The following is a 20,523-nucleotide window of genomic DNA, read 5'->3' as shown; positions in this document are numbered from 1 at the left end:
CCCCCCCCCCCCCCCCCCCCCCCCCGGCCGGGCTCTGGCGGAGGGGTGGGGAGGCGCCGGGCGGAGCCACTGGCAGCGTTCGGGTGCTGTCATAGCAACGGGAAGGGGCGCCCCGGCCTATCGCCGCCCGGGAGGAGAGGGGGCGTGGCCTAGGGCGCGAAGGGGCGGGGTGGGAAGGCACGGGGCGGAGCCACTGGAAGGTTTCGGTGATGTCATAGGAACGGGGCGGGGGGGGGCGTACCTAGACCAATCGCCGCCCGGGAAGAAGGAGGGGGCGGGAGTTGGGATGGATTTGGTACCCACCAGCTGCTAACCTGGACCCCATGTGGCTGGCCCCGGGACCCTGCAGCCAGCTGCTGGGTGATGCTGTAACGAAGAGCCACTTTTGGACCAAGGCCATAAAGACGTGGTGCCCAGAAGACGCACAGAGGCCAGCTGTGGACAGGGCTTCAACTCTGCGTGGCGCTGAGCACTGCCCCTTCCGATCCGTCCCCTTGGCTTCTTGGGTCCCTCTGTGGGCCCTGCCCGCTCCTCCTCACCTTCTGGGCTTTTCTGACCCTTCGGTGTTCGCAGTCCAGAGAGATATGTCGGCCGAGAGCTTTTCTCATGTTTATAAACCTCCTCCTGACGCCAGGAGTCACCTCTAACCTCTTAGCAGAGGCGTGTCCACACTGATGACCTTGAGAGTCTGACATCCCTTCTCCACCCCAAGCCTGAGTCCAGTCCCCTCTATACCCCAAGGAGGAAAGAACTTCAACTCCATGTATCATCTATCATCCATCCACCAACCTATCATCCAGCTAGCTATCAGCCCCTACAGCACCTGGAAAAGTGTTTTCCACACAGTAGATGCTCAGCCGAGCCAGTGAAATCCAGTCCATCGGGGCCTTTAGATCCCCGGCGAGATGGAAATATGGTCGAGGTCTTTCTTCATCAGTGGTACCTAAAAGAGTCTCTATTTTATATGTGTAAATAGACAAAGACCACCCAAATGAACAAGCAAGGACCATTTATTCAGAGCTTGCCCTAGCAGGAAGTCAGCCACCGTCACTTGCATTTTGGCAGACTCACAGGCCAGCAGAGGGGCAGCAAAGCTTACGGTGGAAAAGAGTGGGGGCTGCAGGTGTGCCCGGGTTGGAGCTGTTGGCCCAGGGAAGCTGTGGGTGGTTAACTAGAAGTGGAACATCCTATGTGATTGGGTAGCAATGCAAATTGAACTTTCTCTGGTTGGTCCTAAGCTGGAAGTGGGGACAAAGATTAAGGAATTGCTCAGTTATTAATCAAGTCCTAGCCAATTGTTACAGGGGTTATTGTTTGCTCCTAGATCAATTGGTAGAGATAGCAGACTGACTTCCTGCAAGTCTGACTTACAGCACACTGGCTTCCTGGACCGATTACTATAGATAATGGGTTGGTTTCCTAGGCTGTAGCTTGTGGGTCTGAGTTCTGTTTTTCTATATGGTTTGGCCATTGTACATTTGTATATCCAATTTCTAATATGTTTTTGCAAATTACACAAATAATTGTGTCATCTCAAATCTAAATATAGTTGTTTTTGAGTTTTAATACCTTGAACAATAACCCAATCGTTTTATCTCTTCAAACCTAATATTTAAGTACTCAAATAACAGATCTAAATCGAGGGGAAACAGGTCTTAAAGTCATCATTGTTCGGTGAAAACGTTACTCTCCTAGAGCCAGAATGCCCAAGTTCTAATTCTGGGTTCCTAAGGCTTTGGCGACCTCAGGCAATTCACCTGCCCTCTGACCCTTGGATTCCTATTTTGTAAACTGGGGAGGATAAGCCTGTCAGATCTCAAGGAGCCGCCATGAGGATCAAAGATAATATTTTATTAATGTATTATTATTTATTATGATCGCTACCTAATGTTAACAATACAAATATTACAAAGAAATCACATATCATTAAAAGAAAGTTCCCGTCACATCCACCCCAAGGTGTGTTGTTTGTTGTTGCTGGGGGAGGGGGGTGGATTGGGGGAGGAGAGGCTGAGGAAACAGTTTGATCTTGCCGACAGCCTTACAGATGCCAAACCCAGGAGGGGAACCATCCGCAGATCTTCCAGAGCACGCATACTGTGCAGGCTTTCCCTCAGAAGCGATGACATAAGGGAAGGTAGCGATCTTAACCAAATCTCAGGCCTAACACATCACTTACTGAAAAAAGAAACAATTCACAAGCAAATCAACACACAAGACCCTACAATTAGCATTATTTGTTAGTTGCAAAGAGAAAAGATTGTAAACACCAATACTTAACAGTGTTTCTTGTGGGGAAAAGTGAGGTGTTTGGGATATAGATGACCATGACCTTCCTTATACTTGGCAGTTGCCATATTTACTACAATTAAGCATGTCTTTTTATAATAAAATGTCAAAAGTTATTTAAATGTTAAAAATCTGGAATGGTAATTGGTAAGTCAAATACATTTTAGCTTTTTTGCATGTGAAAATGAATGTCAGAAATTCAACTTTCAGATTTGCTCTAACAATGACAGTAATCAAGGTTTGCTAAGTTCTGACTCTTTGCTGGCTGTGTTTTAAGAGTTTTATGTGAATTATCTTATTAAATCCTTTCTGTCATCCCCCCACTGTATGGCTAAGGAAAGAAAGCCACAGAGAGGTAAAGTCATTGCTCAAGTTCATAGAGCCAGCGAGCGTCAAAGCCATTACAGTTCATCACTATACTCTACTGCCTCCCAAATCCGATTTAAAGGAATAGCCGTGGTTTTCTGGGAGTGGCCTTAAACCATCTACCAAGCAGAGAACCACGGGCTCAATGAGCTTTAGATTGAAAAAACATAAGTGGCTTAAGCAAACCCTGTTCAGATCACATCACTGGCAAGCAGGCGGGTGCCTAGCCATAAATAGCAATAGTGAATCCCCAAATTTACAACTTGATTTACATCTCATGCAAATGAGTCAGTTACCCCTGCCCCCCCCCAATCTTTAATCTACAGTAATTTCACTACACTGCAGGTTTAGCAGTTGCCCATATAAGGCAAGACAGGGTAACAACAGGACCCGGCCCTAGCCTCCCGCAGCAACAACAGACCTGATCCAAACTCCTCTGTGCAGAAGAGCTCTGATCAGACTCTCTCCTCTGAGAGACCTGGGGAGTCCCAGGAAGACTTCATCAGGCCAAGCTGATTGCTGGTAGCCCCACACTCCCTGACCCCTGACTCCAGGTGACCCTGAAGTGCCTGGTGGTCACAGAAACAGTGCTTTCAAACTCCGAAGGGAGGCCCTCAAAATGCTTCCTTAACTCATTCTCCTCCTTTTCTTCATGGCCATGAGGGGCAAAAGGGGGAGGACATCACCAGAAGGGAGTTTCTTCACTGGAAAAAAAGGAAGAAATCCCCTTCTACCTCTTAAAAACCTTTTCAGGGAGACACTTCCCATAATTCCCCTGCAAGGTCTCCCATCATCCCCCAGGAGGCGTTTCCCATCATCTACCAGTGAGCCCATCACCCACCGCGAGACTTCCCATCATCCCCCAGGAGGGATTTCCCATCAGCCCCCAGGCGGGAGCTTGCGCAGATGCATCCCTCCGTGAAGGAGGGAGGGCCGAGACGGCGGGCCACCGGTGAGTGGAGAGGGGGAGTGCCCACCGTTCTGCCCAGCTCTGTTTCCCCTGTAAGAAATTATCTTCTTGCCTTTCCCAAGTATAAAGGACGGAGACCCACCTCTCTCAACCTACGCACCCTCCTCCGAAAAAAGAATGAGTAAGGAAAACATGGTCCAGCCTGGCCAGGCCAGCAAGGGGCCCTTAGCCTCTACCGCGGGATTGCTCTGGAGGGGAGGAAAGTGTCTTGGAAGCCCCCCCCCCAGGTGTCTGCCACCTAATTCCACACCTTTCTGACCACTTCCAAGCGGAGGGCTGGAGGCCTGGCAGTTGCCATGGCGACTAGCTCTGTCCCTGAGTCTGTCCCTTCCGAGCTCCTCAGGACTGGCTTGAAAAGGCCCTAAGAACTAGGGAGAATCAGAAGAATGCAAACAGGCCTGTTTTGTTTTGTTTAAGGCTGTAGCAGCTGCTCAGATAATAAGCAGGGGCTCTCAACAAAATGAACTCAGACCCATCTTAACTATGGAAGTGTCAGGCGGTTTATTAAAATTGTTTCCATTCTCGGCAATGTAAGCATATACTGTATGTATGCACCTATATAAACATACACGTGTAGATACAGATAAATAGGTAGGTAGATGTAGACATATAAGTAGATATTTTAAAAACAGGAATTGCAACCTCTTTTTTAAAAATAGAGTTTTAATGGCATTAATGGATAGGAGCCAGACGCAAGGCTGGAATCCTAGCCCTGTTTTCTACTTTCTGAAGTCTGTTTGCCCATCTTTAAAATGGAGATGTGGTCACTGCCCTCCGAGGGCTGTTGTGCTGTCTACGTGAAATGTGTACGGTGAGCCTAGCACAGTGCCGAGCGCACAGTGCAGGCAGGTCTAAGCTATTCACAGTTAAACTGTGTCTGGCTCATGTAGTCAGTGAGGCATCTTCTATCAGTAGGTCTTTGGGGACTTTCAACTCCAGTTTAGCTTCATTATTTTCAATCGTCATTTCTTCCTGAAGAGGATCAAACTGCCAAAGACGTTCAGCCAGGTCATTGCTCGAGACGATCAGAAGTCAGTCTGTGACGAAGACTTGTATTCGTTAGCGCCAACGTCCACGAGGGCAGGAAGAGACGGCAGTTCCTTGCCGTTCGAAGTGAGCAGGCTGAAGTTAAGCCTCTCGTGCACATGGCAGCCAAGAAAGAGGAAACAACCAGCCACACACACCTACCTGAATTATGTGGTTTAATGGAAGGATGTCAGGATGCTGTCATTAAGACACAAACACGCATTCTCGTCCACCCCGGAAGTGAACCCATGCAGTGATGCGGCGTGACCAGTGGGGCAGAGAGCTTAGCGGAGTCGGCAGGGCGGAGACGAGATGTCTGGAAATGGGGCAGGCTAGCATTTGATATTACACAGCAGCTCAGGGGAGCGCCTGCAGCTCATCCGGGCTCCCCTCTCTCACCGCACAGCACAGAGCAAGTGTTAATCAACACATGCTCATCAAATTGCATGTTAGATATCATTTTGCAACAGAACCGTAATTTATGCAACACTTGGAAAAGAGAAAAAAGGAGAACATATCAATTTTTTAATTTCTTTTTTCATCTGGTTTATGATCCTGTTTTTTTTATTCTTCTTAGATTCTATTTTCCAGGGGCTCTCTCAATACATCAGTTAAGTAATTGTAGCCGAGTATGTGCTGAGCCCCTGGGTTGTGTATTAGGGGTCTTCGAGGAAATGAGAAAAATTTATAGACCCATTTGGGACAAATTCAGCATTAACTCATGCTGTTAAAAAAATTACCAAAACTCTGATCCTCTGTGGCTTCCTCTCGATCCATTATGCTAAAATGGATGTCATTCTTCCCCATAGTGGGTATGTAAGGCTGGTTCTGCTCTGATGCTACAGACGACCTTGCGGTGGCCAGGGGCGGTAAAGGAAGGTGCCAAGGTCCAAGGGGCTGCACCTTCCAGGGCCTAAGGGTGCATCAGGTTCTCCGAGGCAGGTGCAGGGGAGGCGCCGGCAAGCCAAGTGACTTTTCCCAGAATAAGGCTTGCCCTGCCCAACTTGGAGGAAGGTCATGAGTGAATGAGATCACGAGGATGAAATGTTCTAGAAAGGCCACGTGCTATAGAAACGAAATGTGTATACTTAACTCGGGTTTTTAAATCACTGACCACATACTGCTTGATCCGTACGGAAGAATGCGTGTGCTCGTGTGTCAGGGATGCAGCCTAGAAATGCGAGGAACCCCCATGAACCCACTCCCCGAAATGAAGACACAAATGAAGAGATGAATAGAATCACTGTGAACAGCTGAGTGCAAAGAGCTCTGTCCACACCTCAAATCCACCTGTGCAGAATTCAGCCTTGTAGGCGTGGAGGGTTCCTGGGCCAGTAGGAGGGGCAGGGAGACTAACCGCTTACTACCCCGTGTTGCCTCCTAGAATGGCGGGTCCCGTGCCGATGTCCCGCGCAGTGACGGATGCTCGAGGATCCCTCGCCTGCTGTAAGTCATTGTTCTTCTTGGCTGATTTGGTGGGCGGACCTGGCCTCTCAGGGTGCCTTTACTTTGTATTTCCTGGATTGTTTGTGAGGACGAGCACTTTTCCCCACAGGCTTACTCTTCGCCTACGTTAACTCGTTGTAATTATTTAGACCACTTTGCTACAGCACGCCCTCCTAGATCAGCGAATGCTGTTCTGTCTTTCTGAAACGCGATTCTCGAGTTTCCCTACCTGGTGAACAGTTCTTCACCTTGAACGCTTCACCCAGATGTAACCTCCTTGGGGACGCTTTCGTACCTGCTTCGAGGCCCTGGGGACCTCCCCTTCTCTCGGCTTCTGTTGCAGACCTGGCACGCTGGAGACTTGGGTTTCCAGGTCAGCCTCCCTCCACGCCCCAGGGCCCTGGCCCCGCAGTCTAGCACAGAGCCTGACACGGAGTCAGGGCTCACACTATTAAAAATTACTGAGTGCTTTTGGCAAAATTGGTAAGATGCAGTGAAGTACAAAGAAGAAAGTAAAACTGACCAGTAACCCTCACCTCCCTGGGACAGCCGCTTACTGGCAGCCCTTCCAGGCTTTTAAAATGCATATATACTTGTACTTAATTGGAATGGTTTCATTTGTCACCTGTCATTATCGCGTGCTATTACATGGTCAACACCTCAGACCTTCAGAAGTCTGGGAACAATATTTCACCTAGAGGATACGTCACAATTATCTTGACTCAATTGAGGTTTGATAAAAGAATGAATGGAACTGTTTAATACAGATTTGAAGGAGGTAGGGAGCATTACTTAAGGAGGTTATACTCCTTTATGTTAGTAAGAAAATACCATTTCACTTTTCTGGTACCTGATTCATCCCTCCTCTGGGATGACCCCCAAAAGCACTTGCTCAGCTCCGGGCAATAGCCTGTCCTCTGCTTATGGCGCTGGTAACCCCGCTTGTTTGTACATCTTTCTCTCCTCCCCGGGCCTGGCTTTCAGCGATGCAGCTGATAGGGCAAGCCTCCAAGCAGTTGTGCACCAAATACAGTGGTCAGGAGAGCGGCAGAGATCTTTTCCCTCCCCCTTCACAAAGAGGAGAGCCAGGAAGATTTCAAACGGGGCTGGTAGTTTAAGCTTTCCTAGGACTGGCATCCGTGCCCGCTGAACGCTACAACTTGGCCCCGACAACCGGGCTGGGATCCACGTTGGCCACGCTGGGCGCCTGGCTGCCGGCTCCGGGCATTGTGGCAGCTCGTGAGCTCAGGGCTGCTTATTTCTGGCACTGGGGGCAGGGCCTCCGTGTCGGGACCCTCCAAGTTCCCCCGACGAACAAGAACGGAAATGTAAAAATCCCCATGTATTAAGCAAGCTCAGTTAGAACTTCATTCACCAGGGCGCTCCTCTGCTTCGTTCTTACTACGTTCAAAATATCGTTGGGGTCACAGAAGTTACAATATCAAAAAAATACATAATTTTTTTTCTAAAAGACTTTTTATGTTGTTGTAACTAGAAATTTTATAGCATGTTTAAGGACTTGGGGCGACTTGGGGGTTTTGTGGCTTGAGGCTCACTGTAGTTTCATACGGACTAGATGGCGAGCTCCCTGAGAACGGCATCTGTCCTGTTCCTCGTTGTAACAGGCATGGTGTCTTCCAGAGCCAAGTGCTCAGTGACCCTACATTAGAGAAGACACTGAGGCGTAAAGAGGTGCAGGAACGTTCCAAGGTGACCCATCTAGTGGGTGCTGCTGGGCGCAGCAAGGACGGCAGGCAGCACCCCTACAGGGAGACTGCGGCCCCGGGCGGCCAGGCCACTCTGGTCCCCGTCCCCAACGTGGCAGGACACGTCCCCTCACAGATGCAGGAAGACGGCTGCCACGTGACCCACAGGAACTTTGTAGGCAGATCTGGGTTTCAGACTTCCGTGAGCTTTATGCCACATAACCAAGCCTTAATGGGACTTACAGTAAAGAGAGGAGGCAGGAAATCAGCCTCCATTCTTAGAAGAAAATGGCAGATCACCCACACACTGAAAGGGACTTTGTGGCTAGTTCCCTCCTCCCCCAGCCCCAGGGCATGTCCGAATCCTTAGTATTCAGAGTAACACCACCCCCCACCCCCCACTCCCCCACACTTGGGAGCAGCCCCTCAGCAGCAAGGGTTTCTGAGTGTCTCCCGTGTGTCAGGCTAGATGCTAGGAGGTAAGGACTCACTGATGGACAAACGGGTAAAAAAATCCCTGCCCTCGTGGAGCCCACATCCCAGCACGTGATCTCCGTCACCCTCACATCCGCTGCAGGAAGCCACGGTAGGACAGCTGGCGCTCGGCGGGGGGGTGGGGGGGCACAGCGAGGCTTCTGCCCCCCCACCATGCACACGGTGAAGGTGGCCTGCAGGGTGTGCTTAACAGTGGGAGGCCGTCTGTTCTGCTTTTTACCAGCAACGTTAATAATCAGCTTGCTCGCCCGTTAGCGCCCCATACTGCTGGAAGTCCGACTTTTTGATGAGTGGAGAGGAAGTGAAGCTACTCCACGTTAAGTAAGCAGCTTCTGATTTTGCTTTTCCCTCCCTCTCTAGTACTGTTCAATGCTTCTATGCTTTCTAAGCTTGCGGTGTTCTCTTGAGCTCCGAAGTCCAGACTCGCCAAAGGTCCCTCCACAGAGGCCCTCCCCGGGGTTGTCTGCTCCTTTCCCGGATGCGCCCGGGCCTCGCCTCCCAGTTCCCTCGCAGACAGAGGGTCCTTGCTTTAAACCTTACTTCTTGTTGCAACCCAGATCCTAGCACAGGACTTCTTCTGCACACAGTAGGGTCTCATGCTTTGTGGTTCTTTCTCAGGAAAGACCGAACCTTCCAGAACCACCCTTTTCTCAACGCCAGGGGAAAGGAGTGACTCCTCCCTGGAAATTGGGGGGGGGGGGTGGCAAAAGCTGACCCTTCAGGTTGGAGCTGCCCACCTTTGTCCTCTCTCAGTGTCACTCGGGCCACAGACACACTCATTCCATCGCACACACAGATTGGCACCAATAGAAACTCATGCTCTCATTACTCTCCTTCTCGTGGCCGGTAGCACCTACCTGCTGCCCGCTAGGCAGTGTTCGCTGCAGGTTCCTTTAAATCCTCTTGATTTTCCTCCAACGCCAGAGGCTACCTCCGGGCTCGTCCCTTGCAGCAACTGACTTTACCTTCTGAACAAGGGAACGCAGATGAGAACTCCAGCTCATGCCTGCCTGCCTGCCTGCAGACTGACCTCTGTCTACATCTGTCCTTTTCCATTGTCCCTTCTCCATCCCGGGACTCATTTCTCCTCACGTGGTTTGGATTCCTTGTCCTTCTGCCTCTGGAGCTCAGAACATCGTGTCACACTGGAAAGCAAGGACGTTATCAATGGACCGGGTCATGGCAGAAGGACTCAGGAGCCAGTAAGAGGAGACTTCCAGGGGTGCCTGGGGGGTTGCAGTCCTGTTGAGCAGCTGACTCTTGGTATCAGATCAGGATCTCAGGGTCGTGAGATCGAGCCCCACATGAGGCTCTGTGCTCAATGCAGAGTCTGCTTAGGATTCTCGCTCTCCCTCTGCCCCGCCCCCTGCTCTCTCTCTCCAAATAAATTTTTAAAATCTTAAAGAAAAAAAAAAAAAAGAAGAGGCTCCCACCACGGCCAAGATGGGCAAATGAGATGAGTGCAAAAAAGGCAAAACAACACGAAAGGAAACTGATAACTTTTGGGTGCTAGAAAACCAAGTCATTATTTTGACAAGTGGCAGAGAAAGGAAGGAATCCCGCCTTTATTCTGCCTTTCCTACACCGACCACGCCTTAGAGCCAGCAAGTCACTGAGGAGGGCAAGTCCGTCTCTGTGGAAGTGTGCTACAGATAAAGAGAACTCATGGGTCTAGGACAGGACTTCTGTGATGTCCCTTCCCGACTTCTGTGATTCTGACTTTGAGTGAAGGATGGACTTAGGGAACGTCGACAGTCACCCATGTCATGCTCCTCATTGCCCGAACCAGACCACACCTCAAGATCTCCCTGCCAAGTTCAGGAAGGGCGGCGGGCAAAAGAACGTGTTCGATCACATCTCAGAGATGGAGCCAGCACCACGCAGAGTGTAGGACACTGCAGGACAAATGGCCTGGCCTCTGCAACCACGGGAACAAAGTGTCAGGGCCCAGAGAGGCACAGGGCAAATCTCCAGATGAGGAGGCCCGGGGGGCATATCAGGGCAATACGGGCGCCGTCTGCTTGGATCCCCATTTAAAAACAAACCAACTAGAGGGCGAGAACGTTGTAGGACCGGCAGGGACACTGAGAGCACAGGCTGGGTATCTGATGCTGTTAAGGGATTATCCGTGCTTGGGGGAGTCACGACCACTGGGTCGTGGTGATGTTTGAAACCTTATCTTTTAGAGATGCAAGCTGAAAGTTTACAGATGGCAGGCTACGATGTCTGGACTTGCTGCAAAATACTGCTGGGCAGGGAGGGGTTGAACAAGGAAGAAGCGTGACTGGCTGCGTATTGGTAGTTGATGAAATTGAGTGAGGGGCAGCTGGGGCTTCATTCTAGTGTTCTCTCAACTTCCACATGTGCTCGAAAATGTCCAGACATTCAGAACATCCTTCATCCTCCCTGGGTCCCTCTCCAGCTTTGGACCCTTCTCTCCTCCCCAGGCACAGCCAACCTTCCTGAAATGGTTGTCTGCTTTATGCTGCCTCCTCCTCTTCACTCCCCACTCAGTCCTGCCCCAAAGTGGTTCCCCCTGCCAATGGAAGGTTCAATCCCCCACTTGTGGGCAAAGCTTGTAAACCCTGACTTGTGTACAGAATCTGACTCTACAGCAGCCCCCCCATCCCCTTCTGGAAACTGCCTTCCTTGGGCCCTTGGACATCACCCTCTTCTGGCCTTTCTTACTACTCTATCCACGGCTTCCAGCCTCTCCTCTTTGCCTGGCCCTTAATGTTGGCACCCCTAGGTTCAGTCTCGGCCTCCTGCCTGGGCAAGCTTCTACTCCCCTGCTGTCCATTGCTGTCCATACCTGGCCTCCCTCACCAGCTTAAGATTCTTCCAGAGACTCTAAAGCCACACCTCCAGCCCCCATCAGCATCTCCACTGAGAAGTCCCCTGGGAACCAAATGGTCAACAAGTACAAATAAATTCCTCTCCCACCTGCCCCCTAAGTCTGTATGTTCCATGTCCCTCTCTCCACGAAGACTCTACCATTCACTTAGCTGCCCAAGGCTAACACCTGTGGGACAGCCCTGGCTCTCTTCTCTCCCTGCCTTCTAGACCTTTCTCCAACCCATGCTCCCCAGCAATCATAATCTTGGGCCATCACTGTTCCTTGACCAGCCTGCTGCCTTGCTTCCCAGGTTTTCATGCTGCTGGGTTCCCTCTGCATGGACCATGTCCCTTCTCTGCCCATGCTCTTGGCCAACCCCTTGTACGCTCCTGAGATGTTACTTCCTGTGACCGGCTAGTCTAGATCAGGTGACCCTCCTTTGCACCCGGTGTGTCCGCGGCCGTAACGTGTAACCATGTTGTGATTGCTGGTTACCTGTGTGACGTATTCCCTAACTGGATGCTCTTTGAGGGCAGGGGGATGGAAATCACATCTGTCTTTGCCTCCTGGAGCTGTGTCGTGGCAGTGGGGTTTCCTTGCCTCTACCTCCCTCTTGGCTTGGGTCAATGGGAGAGTGGGACTTGAGAGGTCGGACTGTCTGCTCCCTGCTCCTTCCCTGCCAGGCCACCCCCTGACAGCAGCTACATCCCCTCCCAAGCCCCCTCCTGTCTGGCAGCTCTGGCCGCAGCCCCAGCTCCCCGAGTCCCGGCAGCTGCTCGCTTCCCTGGCCCAGCGTGCCAGCAGCCTCCTGATGCTGGCCTGAGGGTGCATTCCCTCATAGACTCCCTAGCCCGTGCCCTGCTGGAACTTCTGTGGTGGCCCTGTGCCAGGCGGGTGCCCCCCCGGCCCCACAAATTCTTGTCCTTCCCAGTACCACAGAACGTGACTTTATTTGGGACTAGGGCAATCGCAGAGGTGGTTAAGCCAAGGTCGTGTTGGAGTCGGGTGTGCCCCCATCCAGTATGACCGGGGTCCTTGTAAGAGGGGAGACACAGACACACGGAGGGAAGTGAACGCAGACCCGCGGGAGACACAGAGTGATGACAGATTGCAGGCGCGCATCTCTGAGCTAACAAACACCCAAGGATGGACAGCAGCACCGGCAGCTGGGAGAAAGGCCTGACACAGGCCCTCCCATGGAGCCTTTGGGGGGAGCGCGGCCCGGCCAACACCTTGGTCCCGGACTTCCGGCCTCCATGACTGGGAGACCGTACACTGGCGTGGTTCGAAGCTGCCTGGCTAGAGGCCCTTTGTCACCGCAGCCCTGACACGCAAAGACGAGCCCCTTCCTCACGCTCACGTGAGTCTCCCGTTGAGGGGACCGGCTGATTCTTGCCACACGCCTTTTGCTCTCTGAACTTTTCAAAGTCAAAGCCTCTTGTCACCGAGGCCTCGGTGCCTGGCGCAGGGCTGGCCCCCGTGGGCAGCAGACACCTGGTGCGTAAGAACGAAAGCACCTCTCATTTGGTCTGTTCCTCTTTTACTGAAATAACATCAACACAGTCAAAGCAAGCATGGGCGTTTCGGGTTAAAGCAGAGACCCAACCAGGCCAGGGGTGTTCAGCGGACAGCCCCACGCCTGGCCCCCTTGGGTTCATCCATCTGGAACCCTGGCCCTGGGCTGTGTCCGTGGCCACCCGAGGGCTCACCATCCCTGGCCGAGCACACCGTGTCCTGACCTTGAAACACTGGATTGGAAAAGTTCAGCTGGATTGCAATTCATTCTGTTCTCCTAAGAAATCGCCATATTACGTGTCAATGAAAGAAAAGAAGGAGCTGTTAGGTTCTTTATAATTTCAACCGTTGTAAAATTTGTGATTGTAAAAAATGGTTTTAAAGTTACTTAGGGCACCTGGGAGGCTCAGTCTGGTAAGTGTCCAACTCTTGATTTCTGCTCAGGTCGTGATCTCAGGGTGGTGAGATCGAGCCCCTTGTGGGGGTCACTTCTCAATGGGGAATCTGCTTCTGATTTCCTCTGTCCTTCTCCCCATGCCCCTCCCTGCGCTCGCTCTCGCGCAAATAAATTAATAAATAAAATCTTTTTTAAAATGTTTAAAAAGTTACCTAGTTGCACAGAGAAAAGTGTCTCAGTGAAGACGTCCCAGCTGTCCCCTCTCTTCTGAGCTTGCTTGCAGCTGTCTTAACCATAAAACCTGGAATATTCATCGAAGCAATCATAGGTTCTCATTTCAAAGTGTGAACTGTTTTATTTGGACGTTTTATACAAATTTATTATTCCCCATACTACATTTTTAGGTGTTTTTATAATCATATAAAAGATTAATATTTTATTAAAGATTAATATTTTAATCTGTTTAAAATTAAAAGATTAATATTTTCGGCAAATATTCTGTAGACCATCCTGGCCCCCTCAGGTTTTCCAAAGTATGCCACGCAATTCACATTTTCTCTGAGACACCTTGCGGACAGGGACTGCTGCCTTCTGAGTCAGGGCATGACTCTGAGGGTCTCTCCAACTAGATTTAGAAAGAACTGGTACCAAGTCACTGCGAAAAGTCAGGATAAACTGGTTTCTATGGCCCCAGGAAATGCCGCACAGGCTGCCTGAGGGACAGAGAGATTTGAATCCAGGAGGAAAGGCTGAGGCCGGCCGGCAGGGCAGACCCGTCAGTATGTGAGAAACACGCCTCCTGGAGGCAACAGTGCTGTCCCCAAGCTGGGGCAGGAAGCTGCAGGAGCGGGGTCAGGCCTTGTGGGAAGCTAAGGGACCAGGTCTTGTTCCTGAGGGACAAAGGGGCACCGTGAGGGGTTTCATCAGGAATGACAGGATCCCAGCTGCTTTAGGAGGGCAGTTTGAGGCGGGTGGGAGAGTGGGTGTCTGAGGAAGAGGCTGATGGGGGAGGCAGAGCACACTTTCAGCGAGAGAGTAGGAACCCTGAGTGGAACCCGTGGGAGCTCCAGAGGGGTGGTCTGGGGAGAGATGGGAGCCAGACTGGGCTGGTTTGGGGATCACCAAGAATGGAGAGTCAGGAAAGGGAGAAGGAACTGGCCCGCAGAGACCCTGCCAAAGGGAGAAAGAAGTTGAGACGCCTGGGGCCATCTCACTTCCCAGAGGACGGGGCCCAGCAGGTGTCCTGTGGCTGAAACCTTGGGGGCCCCCTGAGGCTGGCAGGTTTCCTTTCTGCATGGAGAATGCCTTTCAAAAGCCGAAGGGGGCATTTGCATGGCTCAGTCATTTAGCATCTGCTTGGAATACTCTCTGTCCTTCTGCTCCACCCCTCCACCCCCCACACCACACTCTCAAAAAAAAAAAAAAAGCCAGAGAAGTGGTGCATTTTACACAACTCAGCCAACAGAAAAGGATGGCAGAATGTTCTAGAAACAAAACAGGGCCCCAGGGGAAACCGTGAGGCCTGGCAGGAGAGGAGGAAACCTTCTCCAGGCTGGCCTGAGGGAGATGTTGGGAGGGGCAGGCCGCTGTGCCCAGACCCGCTGCCCCTACAGACCTCTGGGCTTTTACAGCGAGGCCTTGGATTGCTTTTAGCCATAAGCACTGTTTTTAACCAGGGGCAGCCTCCTTCCTGGAATTTCATCTGCAAAATGTGTTTGTTTTCTGCTTCACTTTGCTCTTCCTGGGAGGTTCTGTTCTGGGAGCTGGGCACCTGGGCCCAGGTAGGATGCTGTCTACTGTGGGTGCCTGTAGGAATATAATCGGACCCTTGTGGGGGCTGCCCAGGGTCAACTGTGGGCCCGAAATGAGAGTGGGATTCAGAGAACAGTTGTTCTGGGATGCAACGGGAACTGTCTGTGAGGGGACCAGCGAGAAGCCATGGACACAGGTGACCAGAGCCAGGCTGGGCTTTTCCAGTCTAAGCATCTGAGCTGCGTGTCATGCACATTCAGTTGTGATTAAAGAAGGGTCAATAGAGCCTACCCGTGGGCCACTTTTCACTTAGTAGAAGGCTAGCTTTATGATTCTGACTCTTGGGAAGGGGCTGTGGGAATAAAGGCAAGTAGTCCAAGGAACACCCTCTTCAGCGCTGGGCCTTCCAAGGGCGCGCGTCGCTTCGTTGCGTGTTGGTAAGACCTACCTTGAGGACTAAGGGCCCAGGGGGAGCTCCCTGTTGGCCAGTGGAGAACAAGCCAGTAAGCACCCGCCGAGCCAGCCGGCAGGTGCAATGACACAAGCCGGCCGCCAAAATGCCGAGCTGGGGCGGGGGGCGGCCTGGGGGCCCCAGCAGCCGGGCGCCACTCGCGTGGGGGCGCCCCCGGGGCTGTTTGGGATCCTGGGCGCGCCCAGGGGCCGGGGGAGGATCGGGGGAGGACGCAGAGGATCGCAGAAGGGGTAATGAGCCGGAGGGGGAGGGCCGAGCCGCCCGCCGCCGCCGCCCGGGCCCCGGCGCCCCGCGGGCCGCAGCAAAGTGAAAGGGGCAGCGGGGCCGGCGGGGCCTCCGCGCGCCGCCCCAGGAAGTCGCGAGCAGGAAGCGCCCGCGGCGGCCGGCTCGGGCCGCGGCCAGGTGAGGCGCGGGGACGGAGACAGGGACAGGGCGGGGAGAGCGACGCGGGGACGCTCTGCACTCGCCGGGCCGCCGGCCTCCGGCTTTGCGGCCGCGCAGCACCTGCCGCGGCGGGGCGGGTCCCTGCGCTCCGGCCGTCCCCCGCCCCGCCGGCCTTTGTGCTTGGCCTTGGCCTGGGCCGGGGCGTCTCGACTCCTGCCTTGCCTCCGGAGGGACCCCAGCGGCGCGGGGATTCCGGACGAGTGGAATCAGGGACGAGCTGAGCGTTCCTGCGGGCGCCCCTCCCCACCCTGCCGCGGCCGCGGTGACAGCGGGGGTCCGGGGACCCGCGGGAGGAGCCCCGCGCACTGGCCGCCGCGCGCCGAGGACGTGGGCGTGCCGCCGAGCCCGCCTCCCCCGGGGACCGGCCGCCGGGGAGGAGTCGGCGCTGAAAGCCGTTCGGGAGACTCGGGGCGCTGGCGCTCTGGGCCTCTGGGCTGTTTGTCTGTTGAGCAGCTGGTTCCCGGAGCTCGTGAGCCTCCCGGCCAACACGAGTGACAGCGTCCTTGTGGATCGGTAGGAAAGCGCTGGAAAGTCCCCCCACCTGCCGACCTCCAACCAGCGGCCTCTTTTTCCCTCTTTCCCCCACCTTCCGGCGCTCCCCGCCCTAGCAGCCACGCGGCCGCTCCTGGTGACCGGGTGACCCCTCGGCCCGTCCGGATTTGCATTTGAACGGAGGACTCTGGAAAGCCAGCCCCCAGGTTTGCATTTCTAAAGGTGGAATTCCGGAGCCTGCCTCTCCTTCCCTCTCCTGGGGCTGGGAGCTGGCAGCTGGCAGCTGGCTGCCGGGAAGGTGCCCCCTGCCTGGGACCAGAAATTGTGGGAAGTTGTTTTGAGTTGGTAACTGTGTTAGGTATTCTCTCAGGGTCCTTCCTTGGTCTTCCTGTAGGTCAAGACTCCAGACCTTCAGCGTCTCACCATGTAGCCTTGGACCCCATCTGCAGGGTCTATTTTGTGCATCACCTTGGACGTTCAGTGTGTTGGGGGAGGGAGGGGAGACAACAGTGGTGCACTGTCCTTTTTGTGTTGAAACCACAGGAAAAAGATAGTGGTCACTGTCAGTAATGTTTAATATGGAATACAGTCTTTAAAGTACAAACCGTAGGAAGTATTTTCTCTGGAAAGGAGATTGTATTCATTCTCCCTCCCCTCCTTCTCTTCTCTCTCTCTCTTTCCAGAAAAAAGAAAAAAATTTTGGGGGGGGGACATGCATCTCCCACCCATCTTTGCCTTAAAATAAGATCCACTTTAAAAACTCTGTCTTTAAGTAGGTGATTTAAACTCCACACGGGGCTGCTGAGATGATTTAAAGCAGGGCTCCGTTCTGGGAAGGCCCTTTCAGAGTTACTCGTGCCATGACTTTCTTTTCAGTCTTATTCTTGTCGTAGGAGCCTGTGGACCGCTCCAGGTGGCCAGGTCACCCGAGCACGGCCAGAGAGCGCGGCTCGGGAATGCGTGTTTGCCTCGGGTCATTCCTCTTCTAGTGCCTGGCTTGGGCTCTTTCAGAAGATGGGTGTAAAATGTACCTGTTGCAGATTTTGACTGAGCTGCTAGGGAGGGGGAGCTGAATCCCTGTCTGATGGCAGAATGACACTGGGTATTGTGACTTCTCTCTGGGAGTGGTGAGCTCCAGGAGCACCTATAAAGAGTGACTAGGGGAAAAAGTATGTCTTCGTTGTATGTAATTGGGCTGTGTGCCCAACACAGGGTGTCAGGCAAGGGCCCCACCTCGTTCCCCTGTGCTCTCCAGAGGAGGAAGAGAGGGAGGACGGAGCTGAGAGCTTCTGGACCTGAATTTGCCTGATGTCCAGCCTGCTGGGCAAGCTGCCTGTCCTCATCGGAAGGGAGTGCCTTGCCTCACAGCGGGCCTCACAGGGCTCCACGGGCTCTCCATGCAATCCGTGCTTCTCAGGGGCCACTGCCCGGGCCCTGGAGCCTCATTAAATTGAGCTCTTCACATCCCACATGTAAAATCACTACCTTTGCGCAGCTTAACTGCACTTCTATGAGAATTCTAGCACTTGCTTTCACCCAATTCACAGGGGAAGACCCTGCAATTGTTTTAAAAAGAAGTTGAGATTTTCTTCCCCTGCTGATTTCCAGAGCCTTCTAGTTTGTTTTTGGGTTGTTGTTGTTTTTTTTTTTTTTTTAATTACAGGTTTTACCAGAATTGAGGTTTACTGATTGATTGATTCAGATGACAATAGACTAGCCGAGCCACACCTAGAGAAGCAGTGTTTGGACAGGGGAAGAAGGTAGACTCCGTCCATCCATTTTCAGGCACTGTAAAACTTACATCCTTTACTCTGAAGTCATCGTCACAAAATTGTTTCTCAAAGTAGATTGAGGCCCAAACAGGAGCCCACTGACTTTAAGCGGAATTTTAGTAAAATATTCTTTAGATTTTGAGCAAAAACAGCTTTGAAGCATTTGCGGAGATCGGTTTAACACATCTCTGCAGCACTTGCTCTGTGCCAAGTTTGCACCTAAGTCCCGAGGATGGGGGGATGGGGCGGCCCCCTGCAGGCCTGGCTCCCTCTCCTGGATTTGCAGTCACACTAGCTGCTTTTTAGCGAGCGTCTTCTGCGCACCAAGCCCAGTGCTAAGCGCTTTCCATGGATGATCTCCTTTCTTCTCCATCAGAACCCTAACATGTAGGTGCCATCATCCCCAGTTTTTAGCCGGGAAGGTGGGATTACCCAGCCCAAGGTCAGGGGCGGCAGGTAGGCGTGGGGTGGGCAGTGGGCCGGCTGGCGAAGGTGTAGTCTGGCTGGAGCAGACACACAGCCTCTCCACTGCCTCCCTGAGAGAGATGCAGGGGCGGGGGCAGGGGTCCTGGGATGAAAACACAGCAAGGATTCTGAATGATTTTGCTAAATGCCTGCAGGGAGATCCTTGAAGGAGGTGCGGTGTGTGGAGGGGCGAGGGCTGGAATGGGGGTGGGGGGGTGCCCAGGCTCTTAGGAGTTTAGCTGGAGCCTTCCAGCAGAGCTATTTGCTTGCTTGTCTGTAACCCCAAAGAAGTTCTTTGAAGACATTAAATAAATTTCAGCAGCTTTAAATGGAGATGAATATTTACTCAAAAGTAGATTTTTTTAATAAAAAATCATGTAACTGGTGAATTTTCAGTGAGTGCTAAGACAGAGCAAGCCATGCTCCTGCAGGCCCCGGGTCCCGTGTCATCTGATGCGTTGGTCCAAAAGATTCCTTGTTGCTAAGCATCGAGGACAGACTGAAAAATAACACATCGTGAGGTTGGCTGTGGGACAGGAGACCAGGCCTGCCTGGCGCGCTGGGCGTCACCATCAGCTCTCAGGCCTCCCTGCCCATTCCTTTCCATCTTGCTCTGCCTTCGGGCCCTGACTTCAGAATGGGGTCATTTTGCATGACCTCGGAGGGGACCACGGAGATGGGGCAGATACACAGGTTCCTCCCACAGCATCGGATGCGTTTCAGTTCAGTTGGAAGGCCGCAGTGAAATGATTGGCTTGATGACCCGCCATCTTCCCCAGGCCTGTGTGCCTCTCTGTTGGTGTGGCTGGGACATAGCCTGGTCCCCAGGGGTGGAGTCAAGCGTGTCCCGTTCCCTGGCATGCTCCGGTGATTGAGCACATGGTGGAACCATTGGGCACACACTGGTTTCCCGTGAGTATTAATATCAGTTCCGCAGGGTGCTGTGGTTCAGAGTGAATGGGAGGTTCTGTAGGTGTCTCCCGGATGGAGAGGGGCTCTGGGTCTCTCTGTTCACCATCAGAACACCACGTGGAATTCCTGTCTGCGATCTTCACACAAGCTGTCCCCGAGGGCAGACGCTCTACCTCCAGCTGGTAGCTCTCACGGTGGGGGGAGCTCCCTGTCGAGCTGGCAGTCCAGTTTTGCTCTGGGCTGGCTGACGCCCACACCGGAAGTTACTTCGGCCAGGGACTCCCACAGTGCCTGTTGGGACCCCTGACTTTTCCACTCCTCATTCTCCTTGTAGAGAGCCGAGCCTCTGCCCGAAGGAAGAGGGCAAGCGAGACCCAGCAGGACACCTCGACGCACCTGCCAGTCCACGGGAGCTGCAGGGACCGGAGAGAAATACTTGGAGCCGGGGTTCATAACCTATGCATGAAGCATCCTCTCTTGTGACCAGAACTCCGTGGTCAGCGGGCGTAAATGGCTCCACTCCCCCCCGGCATTCGCCTCATCATCTCATTCTCCCGGGATCAGTGGTGAGTGCTGGCACATCAGTGCTCTGGCCTGGTGCTGCGTGGAGGCGCGGGCCCTCGCATAGCCGGCGTCATTATAAAATGCTCGTGGGTGCCTGGCCTCCCCGTGTGACTGTTGAGTGGCTTATCGGTGGTGCAAACTGTGACCAGGAATGTTGCTAAGGTGTCCTCCGTCTTTGGTTCTGACAGTGACAGCTACTGTTCAGACTCCTTCATAGTCTTCTATAGTTTCTGTAATAATCACGGTGTCCACAGAAAAACGACCACGGGCTACCGGCAGGATTATAAAATGGCTGTGGGGGAAATAAGTGTGAACTCTGAGCCCAGTGAATGTCTTACCGGGGGCAGAACTCGGCTGAGAGAAAATGAAATCTAAACAAGTTAGATGTAGAGCAGAACACCGCTTCCTGTTCTGCGAGCAACCTCACCTCGCATGCTGTGACAGCCCTTCTTACAGTGGGTTCAGGAATCCCATACCCCTTAGACAAAGAAGGGGGCAAAGGCAGAGTCTAGAGCCAGCCTCGCCGTCCTCTAGCCCACCCTTTCAAAAGTTTCTCTTCCCTGTTGATCTCTACTGGGAAGGAATAAGTTTTCCTCTATCCTCT

At 52.9% G+C, this 20,523-nt stretch overlaps 1 protein-coding gene and 2 long non-coding RNA genes across 5 annotated transcripts in view; 2 read left to right on the top strand and 1 right to left on the bottom strand.

The window, feature by feature from the left end:
• Positions 1 to 3,532: 3,532 nt before the first annotated feature.
• LOC121100525 lies at positions 3,533 to 9,618 on the top strand. Its single transcript, XR_005832283.1, has 3 exons — positions 3,533 to 3,607; positions 6,036 to 6,097; positions 9,223 to 9,618. It is a non-coding gene; the product is annotated as an uncharacterized LOC121100525 (long non-coding RNA).
• A 321-nt stretch (positions 9,619 to 9,939) lies between these two features.
• On the bottom strand, positions 9,940 to 15,500 carry LOC103680711. The gene is made up of 3 exons (XR_573155.2): positions 15,247 to 15,500; positions 13,259 to 13,347; positions 9,940 to 12,926 (listed from the first exon to the last, which is right to left on the bottom strand). It is a non-coding gene; the product is annotated as an uncharacterized LOC103680711 (long non-coding RNA).
• A 56-nt stretch (positions 15,501 to 15,556) lies between these two features.
• Positions 15,557 to 20,523, top strand: part of SLC37A1 (solute carrier family 37 member 1) — a 60,434-nt gene continuing 55,467 nt past the window's right edge. Inside the window, exons 1-2 of one of the 3 annotated variants that reach the window (XM_040621879.1) lie at positions 15,557 to 15,672; positions 19,690 to 19,921. In XM_040621879.1, the coding sequence (XP_040477813.1) occupies positions 19,866 to 19,921 (56 nt within the window). In that variant the 5' untranslated portion in view covers positions 15,557 to 15,672; positions 19,690 to 19,865. Of the gene's footprint in view, positions 15,673 to 16,068; positions 16,413 to 19,689; positions 19,922 to 20,523 lie in introns of those variants that run through there. The other 2 variants (XM_040621880.1, XM_008710195.2) reach the window with 2 other exon arrangements.

Source organism: Ursus maritimus, unplaced genomic scaffold (genome assembly GCF_017311325.1).
Source record: "Ursus maritimus isolate PB19 unplaced genomic scaffold, ASM1731132v1 scaffold_4, whole genome shotgun sequence".
Lineage (NCBI taxonomy): Eukaryota > Metazoa > Chordata > Mammalia > Carnivora > Ursidae > Ursus > Ursus maritimus.
Note: the sequence above shows the minus strand (reverse complement) of the source record. Positions and strands in the feature narration are given on the sequence as shown.